The sequence below is a fragment of the Oncorhynchus nerka genome, linkage group LG2 (assembly GCF_034236695.1).
Source record: "Oncorhynchus nerka isolate Pitt River linkage group LG2, Oner_Uvic_2.0, whole genome shotgun sequence".
Taxonomy (NCBI): domain Eukaryota; kingdom Metazoa; phylum Chordata; class Actinopteri; order Salmoniformes; family Salmonidae; genus Oncorhynchus; species Oncorhynchus nerka.
In genome coordinates this window covers 56,109,483-56,126,630 of record NC_088397.1, presented here as the reverse complement: position 1 = coordinate 56,126,630, position 17,148 = coordinate 56,109,483, and the positions used below count along the sequence as shown (strand labels likewise).

The window sequence follows — 17,148 nt, the reverse complement described above, 5'->3', positions numbered from 1 at the left end:
GAAACTCTCGTTTGCAACTGTTGAACTAATGATTACTCCGTAGATAAGCTAGATGCAAGCAAGATTGTGCAAGGAGGTATTTAATGTGTCACTGTCTGTCACCTCATATTTTTCTCTCGACCTGTGTGCATCTACATTGTAAACTTTTATTCATAGGCTAGGTTGTAGCAACCTATTGATGAGTATAAGGAAAATTCAAGTATCAAGACTGAAATCACATTTATTAATAAGCAGAGAAACACATGTGGAATCTATGCATTCAGTCACTCACTTCACTTCATGCCAGACCCCGCCACACCCACCAAACGGAGCAAACTTTCAAGAACGGTTTGGGGAAACGTGTCATTCAATACAACCGCCACACAACATAGCAAACGTTTAATCAAACTGAACACATCCCAGGTGTGTCGCATCCTAGCAGGCGGCGTAGTGGTGTCGATGTACCCTTGAGCAAGGCTCTTAACCCTAATTTGCTCCAGGGGTACTGTATTACCATGGCTAACCCTGTAAAACAACACATTTCACTGCACCTAGGGAAAGGGTATACCTAGTAAGTTGCACAACTAAATGCATTCAACCCGAAACGTGTCTTCTACCCCAACCCCTCTGAATCAAGAGGTAAGGGTGGCTGCCTTAATTGACGTCATTGGCCCCCGGGGAGCAGTTGTTGTTGAGGGTTAACTGCCTTGCTCTATGCCGCCCCCTATCCCGTGTATGTGACAATAAAACATCTTAAGTATGTGTCTCTGAATTAATTTGTACAGCACAGATGAAGGCATATAATGTGGTAATTGCTGTTTCATTGTAGCCTGAGAGTGGACCAATTATTTATTTATACACTAGATGACTGACGAGGTGCTGTTTTGAAGCCGCCGCGCCTCCATCTTGGCACTTCCCCACCATAGCAAAAAATATTTTGGAAGCTATGGAAATGCATTTATTATTGTGTACATTTGTTTTTGCACGATTATTCTATTACAGACACCTTAAAGGGATAGCTCGGGATTTTGGCCATGAGGCCCTTTATCTACTTCCCCAGAGTCAGATGAACTTGTGGATTCCATTTGCATGTCTCTGTGTCCAGTATGAAGGATGTTAGAGGTAGTTTCATGAGCCAATGCTAACTAGCGTTAGCACAATGCATGGAAGTCTACAGATGTCCAGTCATTGCGCTAACTCTAGTTAGCAATTGCTCTAGTGTTAGTTTGGTACCGCTTGCCATGCTTACTTACAAGCCCTTAAACAACAATGCAGTTAAGAAAAAAAAGTGTTAAGAAAGTATTTACTAAAATAAACTAAAGAAATAAGTAAATAAAAACTATTAAAAAAAAAAAAGCAAATAATTAAGGAGCAACAATAAAATAACAGTAGCGAGGCTATATACTGTCCTCACGTCAACAATAAAAAAAATACTTAAATACAGGTCATTTTGTCCTTGAAACATTTAATTGAAATACTGTAGAATTCCATTTATTCCTATGGCGTGCCAAAATGGTTGGCTTCAAAGCTTTTCATCGGTCATTACATACCATCAGCAATGCAGGGTTTATATACATCATTGGTACAGACCCTCACACTGGCTTTCTAGCTCGCATCACTAAAGTCTGGATTACATTCAAGATATCATAAAATGACATTACATAATGTATGTTGCTTTCAGAAAATGACAGATATAAATTGATGTCAGGATCACAGTATGCATTCCTCATTAAAATGTGCCTGAGATGAGCACACAGCAGCGTATGTGACGAGTCAAATAAAGTTAGTGCAATAAGGATGCAGATACCACTGAACAAAAATATCAACACAACATGTAATGAGCTGAAAAAGATCCCAGAAATGTCCCATTGGTACAAAAATATTACTTCTCTAAAATGTTGTGCACACATTTGTTTACATCCCTGATAGTGAGCATTTCTCCTTTGCCAAGATAATCCATCCAACCGACAGGTGTGGCTGATTTAACATCATGATCATTACACAAATGCATCTTGTGCTGGGGACGATAACAAACTGTGCCGTTTTGTCACACAACACAATGCCACAGATGTCTCAAGTTTTGAAGGAGCGTGCAGTTGGCATGCTGACTGCAGGAATATCCACCAGAGCTGTTGCCAGAGAAATGGATGTTAAGTTCTCTACCATAAGCCACCTCAAACATCATTTTAGAGAATTTGGCAGTACATCCAACCGGCCTCACAACCCCAGACCACGTGTTTGGTGTTTTGTGAGTGAGCAGTTTGGTCCTGTTGCTTCCAGACTTGGTGCATTGGTACTGCTTGCCATGTGGTAGCAGAGAGAAAAGTCTATGACTTGGGTGGCTGGAGTCATTGAAAATGTTTAGGGCTTTCCTCTGACACCGCCTGGTATATCTAGGGATGAGTGTATGTCTAAGCTTGGCTCGTGGCTCAGATGTGAGGCCTGGTGTTGGTTTGAGCCTCAGTAGCCATGAGCACAGGCCTGTGGCATTCCTATGGGACTTAGTATTGATGTAAATCTGAGCTCAGCCACAAGTGCGGAGCAGCACAACATAGTAGAGCACAGAGCTGGAGCCACAAACATACACACATACTAATGATGTGCGCGTTGACTCATAACCCAACTATTTTTCTTTCATTATTTTAGGCTACCTGGTATTAGTGCATAAGCCTAAACTTTGGGGCTTAACTGTACATGCACCAAATAGACTACACAGCCAATTGACAAACAATGCTTTTGGGAATGGGCAGACAAAGTTCACGTCAATCCACAGAAGAAAAAAGGCCATTGTCAAAGTTCAATTCAGTAAGACAAAGGCTGCAATATGAGAGTTGAAAATAAAGAGAAGGGAGAAAGAAAAGTAATGTTTGGAAAATATGCTATAAGAGGATGATAGCAGTGCCGGCTATGTTATGTGTGATGATTGTGAGGCGCTATACAAATTCGACAGTCACAAGAAGGGACTTCAAATAGGCCGATGGCATGTCAAGGGAACTGTAGTTTAGATGGGTTAAACAGAAACTTAAATCTGGAAACTGACTCTAGGTCTATAACTCACATTGCCTAAATAAAAACTCCTGCAGAATGAACATTTCTTCCAGATATCTCATCAGAAACACGTTGGGTCACTTTCACAGCTTTCTTTTTCCTTACAACCGGTCAAACTCATGTAATTTGGACATTTTGCACAGAAAATCTTTCCTGTTTTTTTTTGTTGTTGCTTTATAGTATTTTTCCCCAGTCCCAAAACATCTTTGCTCAGCTAATGTTGACAATGAAAACTTTACCAATGCCAACTATTCCACTCTATCAATCTATTGCATTATTCTGTTGAGAAAGGGTTTATTTAGTCTTCTAAGGCCGACTCTTTTCTCTGTATATATCAATGATGTTGCTCTTGCTGCTGGGGATTCTCTGATCCACCTCTACGCAGACGACACCCTTCTGTATACTTCTGGCCCTTCTTTGGACACTGTGTTAACTAACCTCCAGACGAGCTTCAATGCCATACAACTCTCCTTCCATGGCCTCCAACTGCTCTTAAATGCAAGTCAAACTAAATGCATGATCTTCAAGCGATTGTTGCCCGCACCCGCCCGCCTGACTAGCAACACTACTTTGGACGGTTCTGACTTAGAATATGTGGACAACTATAAATACCTAGGTGTCTGGTTAGACTGTAAACTCTCCTTCCAGACTCACATTAAGCATTAGAGTCTCTAGTTTGAGAAACAGACGCTTCAAAAGTCCTCAACTGGCAGCTTCATTAAATAGTACCCACAAAACACCAGTCTCAAAGTCAACAGTGAAGAGGCGACTCCGGGATGCTGGCCTTCTAGGCAGGGTTACAAAGAAAAAGCCATATCTCAGAGTGGCCAATAAAAATAAAAGATTAAGATGGGCAAAAGAGCACAGACACTGGACAGAGGAACCCTGCCTAGAAGGCCAGCATCCCGGAGTCGCCTCTTCACTGTTGACGCATGTCGGCTTTGATGGCAGGTTTGAAACCTGAAATTGCGGGGGTATTGGACCAGCATTCTCACTGGGATGAAATAGGACAAGCGGCATGGAAAGAGGAAGCTGATTCTGTTTACTCCGCAGATGTACGAGTGGTTAATGCAGCCACAGTGAACGTCATTAACAGTGGTTTCAATGGCCAAAGTAAGACAAGGGAAAGGGGAGGAAAGGGAAAATCAACAGTCCTGTTTTAGGTGTGGGACTATTGGTCATTGAAAAAGGGAGTGTTCGTAACCGGCCGTGACTGGGAGGTCCGTGGGGCGACGCACAATTGGCCTAGCGTCGTCCGGGTTAGGGAGGGCTTGGCCGGTAGGGATATCCTTGTCTCAACGCACACACCAGCGACTCCTGTGGCTGGCCGGGCGCAGTGCACGCTAACCAAGGTTTCCAGGTGCACGGTGTTTCCTCCGACACATTGGTGCGGCTGGCTTCCGGGTTGGATGCGCGCTGTGTTAAGAAGCAGTGCGGCTTGGTTGGGTTGTGTATCGGAGGAGGCATGACTTTCAACCTTCGTCTCTCCCGAGCCCGTACGGGAGTTGTAGCGATGAGACAAGATAGTAGCTACTAACAATTGGATACAACGAAATCTGGGGGGATAAAGGGGTAAAATTCACACAATAAATAAAGAAAAAAAGAAAAAGGGAGTGTAAGGTGGGGATGGATTCCGCTGTATTCGGGAGGGACGCTGCGATGCAAGCATTTGCATTTTTTAAAAAAGGGTTGCAAAAAAATCCTCTTGAAAGCAGCGGGAGAGGAAAATGTTAGATATCAGAGGCTATACACTGCTATCTAACATTTTCCTCTCCCTCAGTGTATAGCCTCGGTTCGATTGATTTTTATGTGGAGGGAAAAGTATGAGACCATGTCTCAAACAACATTTTAATAGATGTCAGGGATCAAATATTGTGCATTCCTTATGATGAGAAATTGGCTAAATTTGTCAAAGGAAAAAGTATTTTGGGTTGAAGAATCTAGGCGAAATGCCAGGGGGATGGATTCTGAAGAGGTAACACATTAAAATTATCTGGCCAAACCATCCTTGCAAACTCAGAAAACCTTGGAGGGATTTTTTAATCTCGTGAGACATTTTATGTAGTTTCATTATTAAATAGATTTACATTTTATGTCGTCTTATTCTGAAATAGATTTTTAGAATGGACGAAAGGGAGGAGTTACCAAACATTGTGGTGCGGTGGTTATGGAGAATCATGGGGAAAAGACACCAGTGAATCGTTAAGACTCGGTGGCGAGATAATGTCGCCATGTCTAAGGGTAGTACATGCTAAATAAAAGGATAGATAAACGACGGGGTGGATTAAAACAAATGATTAATCATGGGAGTATGGACAGTGGATTTACCATCATCATGTTTGGTTTATAATTAATCATTTTGAATTTCTGATTAAGATGTAACATAGTGAATGCTAACAAAAACGTACACTTTCTTTATCTCTCGTTGGAATGTTCCCTGAGACGGTGGTCTTGGAGAGAGCAGTTAGTGATATTCGGTAGTTTTATGTATAAAAGTATCTGGATTAGGCCATAAATGGAGTTCCCAGATAAGTAAGGCCTGTTCACGTGTGTGTTTTTGACCTACGGTTTACCAGACACACCAGCGGGCACACACAACTTACCGGATACCATGGGAATTATTTTGTGGGTCTTTTCAATTTGGTTTTAAATTGGCTATGCAGAAGGATGGAAATGTTTGACATTTTTTAAATGGTTTCTGAAGGACAGGGAAAGAAAAGGTAAAGTAAATATTTAATGGTGTCGAATGCCCTGTATCCTGACTTTCTGGTGAGGCCTGATCAACCTCACTAGAAATGATAGAAACAGGTGGGATTTAATTATAAAATGAATGAAAAACCACAGTCTCTAGTCTATTTCACCATTACTTTATGGGATACCATTATTTCCTTATGGATACAATTATTTCCTTATGGGGTTATCAAGAGTTGTAATTCTAAGTTGATTGGTCATTCAAATGTAATTTTTTTTAAATTTAACATGCAGTGCTGTTTGTTTTTTAATCACGTTGTGAATCATGTGTACAAAGGGGAAACTAGCAATTCCCTGGGGCTCTAGTCTTTGGGTAAATACACACATGTATTTTGTTCAGTCTGCATATAAAACAAAACATATGTTAATAAGGATTAACAGTTACTCCAAATGGATTGTGATGTGTATTGCTGATTTCATTTTTGTCTTTCTTTCGATACAAATTTCACCAGATTGGGTCTGCTGGATTGTTGGGATTCCCCCATGGGTTAGGGTGCTAACTCCCTGATCTGGTAAGTCTTCCGAGAGGTCGCCAGTTAAATAAGGGAGTATGAACTAATTTTGAAAATGGTTTCAACAGTAACAGTATGTTGTCATGCTCTTTGACATTTGTCTTAGATATAAAGGTATTAAGAACATTGGAAATGTAATAATTTGTCATATAGTCAATGCTTGTAACTAAACTGATGTTCTGATCTGTCTTCTCTAGAGGTTATCATGGAAGTTGACGTCAGATGGAGTCTTAATGCAATGATAGGAATAATTTGACAATGAAAAGCGTGTGTGAACCTCAAAACCCTCCCTAACTGGCTGAAGAAAGAACGACAAAGGCGTTCAATGCGACAGTGACTTTAAACACTCCGGTCTGCGTCCGAGCCATTAACCTGGTTACGGGCGGCAGGAGCGCGCCATGAGTCCTGAGACATGGAGAGAGATCACATTCAAACTTCTCTCGTGCTCCTGGTGTACTGGTGGGAGAAATGGACCAGACATAATGGTGGTAGCTGCTCAGGTGAGAGACTCGTGAACTTAGAAAAAAAATGGATTACTCTATATTGAAATCGGACATTATCAAGGGCCATCAAATGTGACAAGCAAGACTTACATACAGTGAGGGAAAACAGTATTTTGATCCCCCGCTGATTTTGTACGTTTTTGTTTACTGTTGTGCTATAATCAGATAATAGATTCTTATGCTTTCCGGCGAAAAGCCTATTAAAAATCTGACATGTTGGCTGGATTCACAACGGGTGTAGCTTTAATTTAGTATCCTACATGTGTGATTTAATGAAAGTTAGATTTTTATGTCATTTTATTTGAATTTGCCGCGCTGGCTTTTGGCCAAGTGGGACACAAGCGTCCCCTATACCATATGAAGTTAAAGGGAGTGCTCCTAATCTCAGCTTGTTACCTGTATAAAAGACACCTGTCCACAGAAGCAATCAATCAATCAGATTCCAAACTCTCCACCATGGCCAAGACCAAAGAGCTCTCCAAGGATGTCAGGGACACGATTGTAGACCTACACAAGGCTGTAATGGCTACAAGACCATCGCCAAGCAGCTTGGTGAGAAGGTGACAACAGTTGGTGCGATTATTCACAAATTGAAGAAACACAAAATAACTGTCCATCTCCCTCGACCTGGGGCTCCATGCAAGATCTCACCTCGTGGAGTTACAACGATCATGAGAATGGTGAGGAATCAGCCCAGAACTACACGGGAGGATATTGTCAATGATCTCAAGGCAGCTGGGACCATAGTCACCAAGAAAACAATTGGTAACACACTACGCCGTGCAGGATTGAAATCCTGCAGTGCCCGCAAGGTCCCCCTACCATTTAGGTCAACATTGGATCATTCAGAGATCCTCACTGAACTTCTGGAGAGAGTTTGCTACACTGAAAGTAAAGGGGCTGAATAATTTTGCACGCCCAATTTTTCAGTTTTTGATTTGTTAAAAAAGTTAGAAATATCCAATAAATGTCGTTCCACTTCATGATTGTTTCCCACTTGTTGTTGGTTCTTCATAAAAAAATACAGTTTTATATCTTTATGTTTGAAGCCTGAAATGTGGCAAAAGGTCGTAAAGTTCAAGGGGGCCGAATACTTTCGCAAGGCACTGTACATGCCCGTCTGAAGTTTGCCAATGAACCTCTGAGTGATTCAGAGGACAACTGGGTGAAAGTGTTGTGGTCAGATGAGACCAAAATGGAGCTCTTTGGCATCAACTCAACTCGCCGTGTTTGGAGGAGGAGGAATGCTGCCTATGACCCCAAGAACACCATCTCCACCGTCAAACATGGAGGTGGAAACATTATGCTTTGGGGGTGTTTTTCTGCTAAGGGGACAGGACAACTTCACCGCATCAAAGGGACGATGGACGGGGCCATGTACCGTCAAATCTTGGGTGAGAACCTCCTTCCCTCAGCCAGGGCATTGAAAATAGGTCGTGGATGGGTATTCCAGCATGACAATGACCCAAAACACACGGCCAAGGCAACAAAGGAGTGGCTCAAGAAGAAGCACATTAAGCCTCGCCAGTCTCCAGACCTTAACCTCTCTTGGGTAGGCGGGACGCTTGCGTCCCACATGGCCAATAGCCAGGGAAAATGCAGAGCGCCAAATTCAATTACATTTCTATAAAAATCTAACTTTCATTAAATTACACATGCAAGATAGCAAATTAAAGCTACACTTATTTTGAATCGAGCCAACATGTCAGATTTCAAAAAGGCTTTTCGGCGAAAGCACAAGATGCTAGTATCTGATGATAGCACAACAGTAAACAATGAGAGAGTAGCATATTTCAACTCTGCAGGCGCGACACAAAACGCAGAAATAAAATATAATTCATGCCTTACCTTTGACAAGCTTCTTTTGTTGGCACTCCTATTTGTCCCGTAAACATCACAAATGGTCCTTTTGTTCGATTCATTCTGTCGATATATATCCAAAATGTCCATTTATATGGCACGTTTGATCCAGAAAAACACTGCTTCCAACTTACGCAACCTCGCTACAAAATATCTCAAAAGTTACCTGTAAACTTTGCCAAAACATTTCAAACTACTTTTGTAATACAACTTTAGGTATTTCTAAACGTGTATATAATCGTTCAAATTGAAGACGGGATGATCTGTGTTCAATACAGGAGCAAAACAAACTGATGCTACTTTTCTGGTTACGCGCCTCTATCAAAAGGTACACATGACGTGACGTTCGTACTGAGCTATGGTACTTCTTCATTACACAAAGGAAAAACCTCAACCAATTTCTACAAACTGGTGACATCCAGTGGAAGCGGTAGTTACTGCAGGAAAGTCGATTCGAATTCTGGATTCCCCATGAAAACTTGATTGAAAAGACAGTGACTTCAAAAAAGAAAAAATCTGAATGGTTTGTCCTCAGGGTTTCGCCTGCTAAATAAGTTATATTATACTCACAGACATGATTCAAACAGGTTTCGAAATTTCAGAGTGTTTTCTATCCAATACTAATAATATGCATATATTAGGATCTGGGACAGAGTAGGAGGCAGTTCAGTTTGGGCACGCTATTTATCCAAAAGTGAAAATGCTGCCCCCTACCCCAAACAGGTTAATCACATAGAAAATCTGTGGAGGGAGCTGAAGGTTCGAGTTGCCAAACGTCAGATTCGAAACCTTAATGACTTGGAGAAGATCTGCAAAGAGGAGTGGGACAAAATCCCTCCTGAGATGTGTGCAAACCTGGTGGCCAACTACAAGAAATGTCTGACCTCTGATTGCCAACAAGGGTTTTGCCACCAAGTACTAAGTCATGTTTTACCGAGGGGTCAAACACTTATTTCCCTCATTAAAATGCAAATCAATTTATAACATTTTTGACATGCATTTTTCTGGATTTGTTGTTGTTATTCTGTCTCTCACGGTTCAAATAAACCTACCATTATAGACTTATCATTTCCTTATCAGTGGGCAAACGTACAAAATCAGCAGGGGATCAAATATATTTTTCTCTCACTGTATGTGCTGTTGGGAAGATAAACTGTAACGCTATAAAGAAGTGCCGGGAAAGGGGGGGAGGGGTGACATTGAGGAAGTTCTACACACTGCAAACAATTTGGACTAAGAATGCATTGAGATACCGATCTTTCACTACCATGCCACTCGAGACAGAACAGGGACAAATGGGGATGGTAATGAGAAGAGTTAATACACGTAATATCGGGTCCCGTTTATAAATGTACATTCTAACCGTGATGATGTGTGCCAGGTTGCGAAACTTAAAGTTGAGTGATTGACAGTCCTTAGTGCTTTACTTTGAGTATTTCTATATTTGGGTTGGATAGTTTATCAAATGTTTTAATTATGATTCAGATAAAGCGAGAGAGAGAGAGCGCTACTCTCAAACTGTGAGGTGTGGGTGCAGTGCTAGAATTTATTGGGCCTAGGGAGGATTTTTCCAGAAACCTTATCTAGAAACCTTATCTTTAACTGTCCTCGAAGAGGGAGGTTGTTAGAGAACTCACTGGATGATAGCTTGGGTCAACCATGAAGGTTTATTTGTTTTTTGTTTTATACCATGTCAGAATTGTAATGTTAAATTGCATCAATACATATAGATTGCTGGATGATACGGTACAATTAATTGCATACAAGGCTCATAGCCTGTGTCTTGCGATAACACCCAAGGATGAAAATGAAGGAGACTGCATGGAGACCAGCATCACATGGGCATAGAACGGAACAGACGGACGGTTCTTTCCCCAGTCTTTGTCACATCAAGGGTGGAGTGAATTATTAAACATGTACCTTTTCTCTTTCAAGTCAATATGTTTTTAGGTGTTGTGGAACATACGAGTTCATTGTTGTAGAGGAGGGATTGGTGTATATTGACTAATTGATTTAAGAATGTTTTATTATGTTTATAACTTTAGAAGTGCATTAGGAGTAGTGACTATTGTGTTATGGGTTCGATGGAATGATATATGTGAAAATGTATCTGTAGCAGGAGGCGAGGTACACATGAGGTCTGTGTTCGAGACAATGTTTACATAATGTAACGATTGTCGTCGGGAGAGGGAGAAGAGGACCAAAGAGCAGCGTGGTACGTATTCATAATGATTTTAATAAAGATGAATACTGGAACAAAAACAACAAACCGACAAACGAACAGTTCTGCAAGGTGCAACAAAAACACAAAACAGAAAATAACTACCCACAACCCATAGTGGGAAAACAGGCTGCCTAAGTATGGTTCTCAGAGACAATGATTGACAGCTGCCTCTGATTGGGAACCATACCAGGCCAACACCAGAAATACAAAACCTAGAACAAAACATAGAATGCCCACCCCAACTCATGCCCTGACCAAACTAAAACAGAGACATAAAAAAGGAACTAAGGTCAGGCCGTGACACATAAAGCTGTTAAGTGGGATGGAATGTGACTGGGGTGGAGATCTGTGGGGGCTCATGAATTGAGGTCGGGGTGATAGAGTGGTATCATCCCCAGAGACCATGTATATTGTTACAGTAGATAGCTCGTGGGAGAGGGAGTACAGCTAACTGTGCACAATATAGGGACTATTGCACATACCCAGATCATGGTGAAAGTAGCAGAGATAGTGTTGGCATTTCAGACACTATTGTAAACTTTCAGGAAACCTATGATTCAGAGTTTTGTTAGGATGGATATTCTTCCAACGACATTAATCTCTTCCCCATTTATAACAACCAGCAAACACTTGACAGATTCCATGCAGTGATTATTCTCACGGCAGTCGCTGTCGGGACAGTAACTGAAGGTGGCCATATACAGGTAGTAACAGCATGGAATTGGACTACGGTGTAAATGAGGTATTTGGAGGTATGCGTCATGGGCAGTGTTAGTAGTAGCAGGGGTTACTCTTGTAGCTTTGTTGGGAGAGTCTGTTGTTCTGTTGTCAGGAAATGACCCATGAGTTGCAGCGTGTATATTCCCAAGTGAAAGCGGCACATGAGGAGCAGGAGATAACCGGGAGCACAAACTGAATTCTGGAGATTGAATATACATAAAGAAGCACTAGGCAGGGGTGTTGGGACAACATTGGTCTGGTCCACACAGTATTCCTTGCAGTGGTAAAGATCGTCATGTCACAACATTCTGAAGGCATTGATTCGGGATACGCACTTGCCTATCAGGTGGCAATGGAGGAAGAAGGAGAACAAAGTGAAAATGACATGGCTTGGGAACACCTTTCGGAGCCTGTGGCCGGAAAGGGGAAGACTGGGTGGAAGCATGAGGAGGTTCTCTAGGGCCTTCTTTTTTGTGGAATCCAGTGTCCTGGGGGCATAGAGACAGGTGAAGAGAGAGTGGGAATTGTCATGCTATCACACTTTGGGTTTTCATGCATGTATAATTATGCATAGCTTACCACCTTATTAATGCTGATATGTCTTGTGTTCCGTTTGACTTTTGAACTCTTGTGCTGTCACTCTCTTAGGAACCAGAAGGAGAAAGTTGAACTGGAAGAAGTCCAGCAGGCACGTTATTATCAGTTTTCCATGAGAAATGGAAGTAAGAGTGTGCATAGTGTGACTATAGAACAGAGGCCATAAGTCGGAGTTTGTAAACCTCACTGTGAATGTTAATTATGTTACATTTTTTTGTTCATGTTGTATTATCATTGTTTGCCCATTTATAAGAAATGTCCAAGTTTATATAGTGATGAACAGTATGGGGTTAATGTTCAACAGAGGGGACTGTTGGGTTCTGAGAATATGAAATATACTTATTCATGTCAGTGAGGGAGAGAGGGTAATGTATAACGTTTGCATGATGTCAGGATATGTTCTTGTTAGCCATCAGGGATCCTATGGGAGGGATCCTCTGGGAAGAGAAGAGACACAGTCTGGTACCAGTCACCATGACAGTCGTGAGTTGGGAAGGAGTGAGCACTTTGGGGTAGCGGTCAGGTCAGATGAAGTGAGGAAGAACAGATATCACTAAGGTTCTGTCAAGCAACAGAGATGCATTGGCTGTTCAGATGTGTAAGAGGAGACTCCGCATCGGAAAAATAGTTAAATATCAGTGCTTGTGTGAATATGTCTTAGTCGGTTCAGCAATCCTTTGGGATGAATAAACTTGTTTTAAGCTTTCATAATGTCCATTGAGTTCTTACTGATATTTAGAACCTAACATTCCTATGCAAAGTTCAACAGGAGACTGGCCATCTGTGCATAATGGAAGAGAATGGAATGGATCCCTTTTTTAAATGTACTCAGTGTTCCGTTATCCATGGCTGTCTGACCGAGATACTGTATCTAGCACAAATAAACTCTACTATGTTTCAGGAACAATTGAGGTTGAACTAAAGTTTCTACTGATCCACTCACGGATCCCATCTGATCTCATCACATTCCACTGTGAGGAAGCAGGGCTTAAAATAGCCCCTTCTCTTTCTCACACACACTTGTTTTACTATGCTTGTGGGGACTAAAAATGTATTCCCATTTAAAATCCTTAACCTAGCCCTAACCTTTTTATTTTTAATTTTACCTGCAATTTTGATCTTGTTTCATCACTGCAACTCCCCAACAGGCTTGGGACGCGAAGGTCGAGTCATGCCTCCTCCGAAGCATGACCCAAAAAACCGCGCTTCTAAACACCCGCCCGCTTCACCCAGAAACCAGCCGCACCAATGTGTCGGAGGTAAAACCGTTCAACTGACAACTGAGGTCAGCCTGCAGGAGTCACTAGAGTGTGAAGGGCCAAGTAAAGCCCCCGGCCAAACCCTCCCCTAACCCGGACGACGCCAGGCTGCGCCACTTGGGAGGCCTCAAACCTTAATTCCAACCCTAATTCTAACCCTAACCCATAAGCTTGGACACACAGTTTGATGTCAATGATGGGCACAGCTGCATCCCTTGCCATAGTCTAGACTGTAGACAATATCTACTCTCTATCTCTGTGCACTCAGGGCATAGAGACTGATAACTCTGACAGTAACAGATGACAAAACCCACTGCGCCACATATTTCATATAGGGTGTGTTACAGTAACAGCGTGACCCTAAAACTACAATCAACATCTGTTCACTCAGAACAAGGCCCTCTTCAAGATGAACACTTCTGAATGAGTATTGATGGCTAGGGTACAGGGTTACTGTTAGAAACAGTTTTAGCTACTATAGCTCTAGCAGGGGGTCTAGGACATACCATCCTGCTGTTCAAATCAGAGGGAGGGGAAGAGAGGAAATAGAATAAAGACAGAAGGTATGTAGCAAAGATAATGGAGCTAATATATGTTTTAAATAATATAATCTTTGAGATCTAATAATCACCAAAATAAAAGCTAGACAGTCAAGGAGAATATATAATACCAAAAACAATTCATTCATTTTGAGTATTAATTTTATTATTTTTGAGCAAAATAATACAGCATAAGCCATGGCAAAATGTGTAGAATTGCAGGAAATCAGCGAAAATGTCTCTCAGCTCCATGGAGAAATTTGTAGAATGAAACATTTGTGCCATGCTCTCATTGCCACTCCCCCTGCCACACCCACTACCTAAGCCCCTTTTTGATCCCCAAAAACCCTGGAGAGGACGGCAGAGAGAAGATGGGAGGGGGAGAGGGACGGCAGAGAGATGAGGGAAGAAGTACGGCAGGGAGAAAAGGGGAGGAGAAGGACGGAAGAGTGGTGATGAGTCCTGCATTATACATGAGGAAATATTTCCTTCTACTGACAATGATGAATTCATCATCTATATCAGGAAGAGATATGGATTACTTACTCATCTCTGATACTCTACATACATCTGTGAGTATCCTTTAATTAAAGCAAAGCAAATGTCTCAACACATCCACACGTCCCACCTCAGTCACCTGCTAGAGAACACAAGCAGTGGCGCAATGTGCATGTTGGGTAATCAGTACGGCTCAGCGTCTACAACCTTGTTATCTGTGCCCTGATCCCACTCACACAGGCAATATCATTACCACATCATGCTGTGCAGCTATGGCCAAAACATGAGGCCACCCAACGAGGACTCAAGACTTACTGCTCATATTAACACAATCTGTATCAGGTGCTGATAAATCTAAATGCAGTTATGTAGTTCCTAACCTGATTAGCTAACATGACTTTGTTTAGATAAAAAAAAACAATTAAAATGCACTGAACTTATTACCCAGTTACTAGGTATTTATTCCTAAATAACGCTGTAATGTCATGTATGTGCACAGCATATGTGCATGTGTTTGTGTCACACTCACGTTGGTTTGGACGCCTCGGCCTGGTCAGTCTGGAGCTTATGCCCCCCCTCCACCTCCATGGTGCAGTAGACGATCCTATTGGGCGCCAGCGACTTTAACCCCTGAACCTCCACAATCACCACCTGAGAGAAAAATAAAAGCTTATCAAACACATATATACATTAGAGGTCGACCGATTATGATTTTTCAACGCCAATGCCGATTATTGGAGGACCCCCAAAAAAAAGCTGATACCGATTAATCGGGCGATTTTCAAAATATATATTTTTAATAATGACAATTACAACAATACTGAATGAACACTTATTTTAACTTAATTATAATACATAAATAAAATCAATTTAGCCTCAAGTAGATAATGAAACATGTTCAATTTGATTTAAATAATGCAAAAACAAAGTGTTGGAGAAGAAAGTAAAAGTGCAATATGTGCTATGTAAGAAAGCTAACGTTTAAGTTCCTTGCTCAGAACATGAGAACATATGAAAGCTGGTGGTTCCTTTTAACATGAGTCTTCAATATTCCCAGGTAAGAAGTTTTAGCTTGTAGTTATTATAGGAATTATAGGACTATTTCCCTCTATACCATTTGTATTTCATTAACCTTTGCCTCTTGGATGTTCCTATAGGCACTTGAGTATTGCCAGTGTAACAGTATAGCTTCCGTCCCTCTCCTCGCTCCTCCCTGAGCTCGAACCAGGAACACAACGACAATAGCCACCCTTGAAGCAGCGTTACCCATGCAGAGAAAGGGGAACAACTACTAGAAGGCTCAGAGCGAGTGACGTTTGAAAGGCTATTAGCGCATGCTAACTAGCTAGCCATTTCACTTCGGTTACACAAGCCTCATCTCGGGAGATGATAGGCTTGAAGTCAATGCTTGACGCACAACGAAGAGCTGCTGGCAAAACGCACGAAAGTGCTGTTTGAAAGAATGTTTACGCGCCTGCTTCTGCCTACTACCGCTCAGTCAGATACTTAGATACTTGTATGCTTGTATGCTCAGTCAGATTATATGCAACGCAGGACACGCTAGATAATATCTAGTAATATTGTCTATGTGTAGTTAACTAGTGATTATGATTGATTGTTTTTTATAAGATAAGTTTAATGCTAGCTAGCAATTTACCTTGGCTTACTGCATTCATGTAACAGGCAGTCTCCTTGTGGAGTGCAACGAGAGAGAGGCAGGTCGTTATTGCGTTGGACTAGTTAACTGTAAGGTTGCAAGGTTGAATCCCCCGAGCTGACAAGGTGAAAATCTGTCGTTCTGCCCCTGAACGAGACAGTTAACCCACCGTTCATAGGCCGTATTTGAAAATAAGAATGTGTTCTTAACTGACTTGCCTAGTTAAATAAAAGGGATAAAAAATAAAAATAATTTTTTTTATTTTTTTATCAGCAAATTGGCGCCTAAAAATAACTATTTCCGATTGTTATGAAAACTTGAAATCTGCCCTAATTAATCGGCCATTCCGATTAATCGGTCAACCTCTAATATACATATATATATATATACACACATACATATATATATATATATATATATATATATATATATATATATATATATATATATATATATATATATCACTTATTTCCAACACACATCTGCTGCTACAAACTAGTTTCAGACACAAACACAAATTTACATTTAACAAATAGAGCACTGTTAAATACACTGATAGTACTATAAAGAAACAGCTTCCTTGGTTTTTCACAGACATGGGCCGCCCAGATCAGCTCAGCCTCTGATCTACAGCCATGTCCCCTGAGACCAGCAGAATAGGGAGTGTAAAACATTACGACTGCTGCAACAAACATTTCTGAGGTATACGAGAGAGGGACAATGTCCCATAGGACATTACTCATCAGAGCCTACAGTGCCTTCAGAAAGTATTCATACCACTTGACTTACAGTAGTCCACATTTTATTGTGTTACAGCTTGAATTCAAAATGAATTAAATGGATAATTTCTCACCCATTTACACACAATACCCTATAATGACAAAGTGCTTAGCTCTATTACATTTATTTTTATCCTCAAAAACTCTCTAGTCCTTGTTGATGACAAGCATACCCAAAACACGATGCAGCTATCACCATCCTTGAATATATGAAGAGTGGTA

General features: G+C 41.3%; 1 protein-coding gene across 7 annotated transcripts in view; it reads right to left on the bottom strand.

The window, feature by feature from the left end:
- LOC115138280 (calcium-dependent secretion activator 1) overlaps positions 1–17,148 on the bottom strand; it is a 179,040-nt gene that overhangs the window by 92,298 nt on the left and 69,594 nt on the right. For all 7 annotated transcript variants that reach the window (XM_029674982.2, XM_065000309.1, XM_029675032.2 and 4 more), the window contains exon 6: positions 15,020–15,141. In XM_029674982.2, the coding sequence (XP_029530842.1) occupies positions 15,020–15,141 (122 nt within the window). The remainder of the gene's footprint in view (positions 1–15,019; positions 15,142–17,148) is intronic.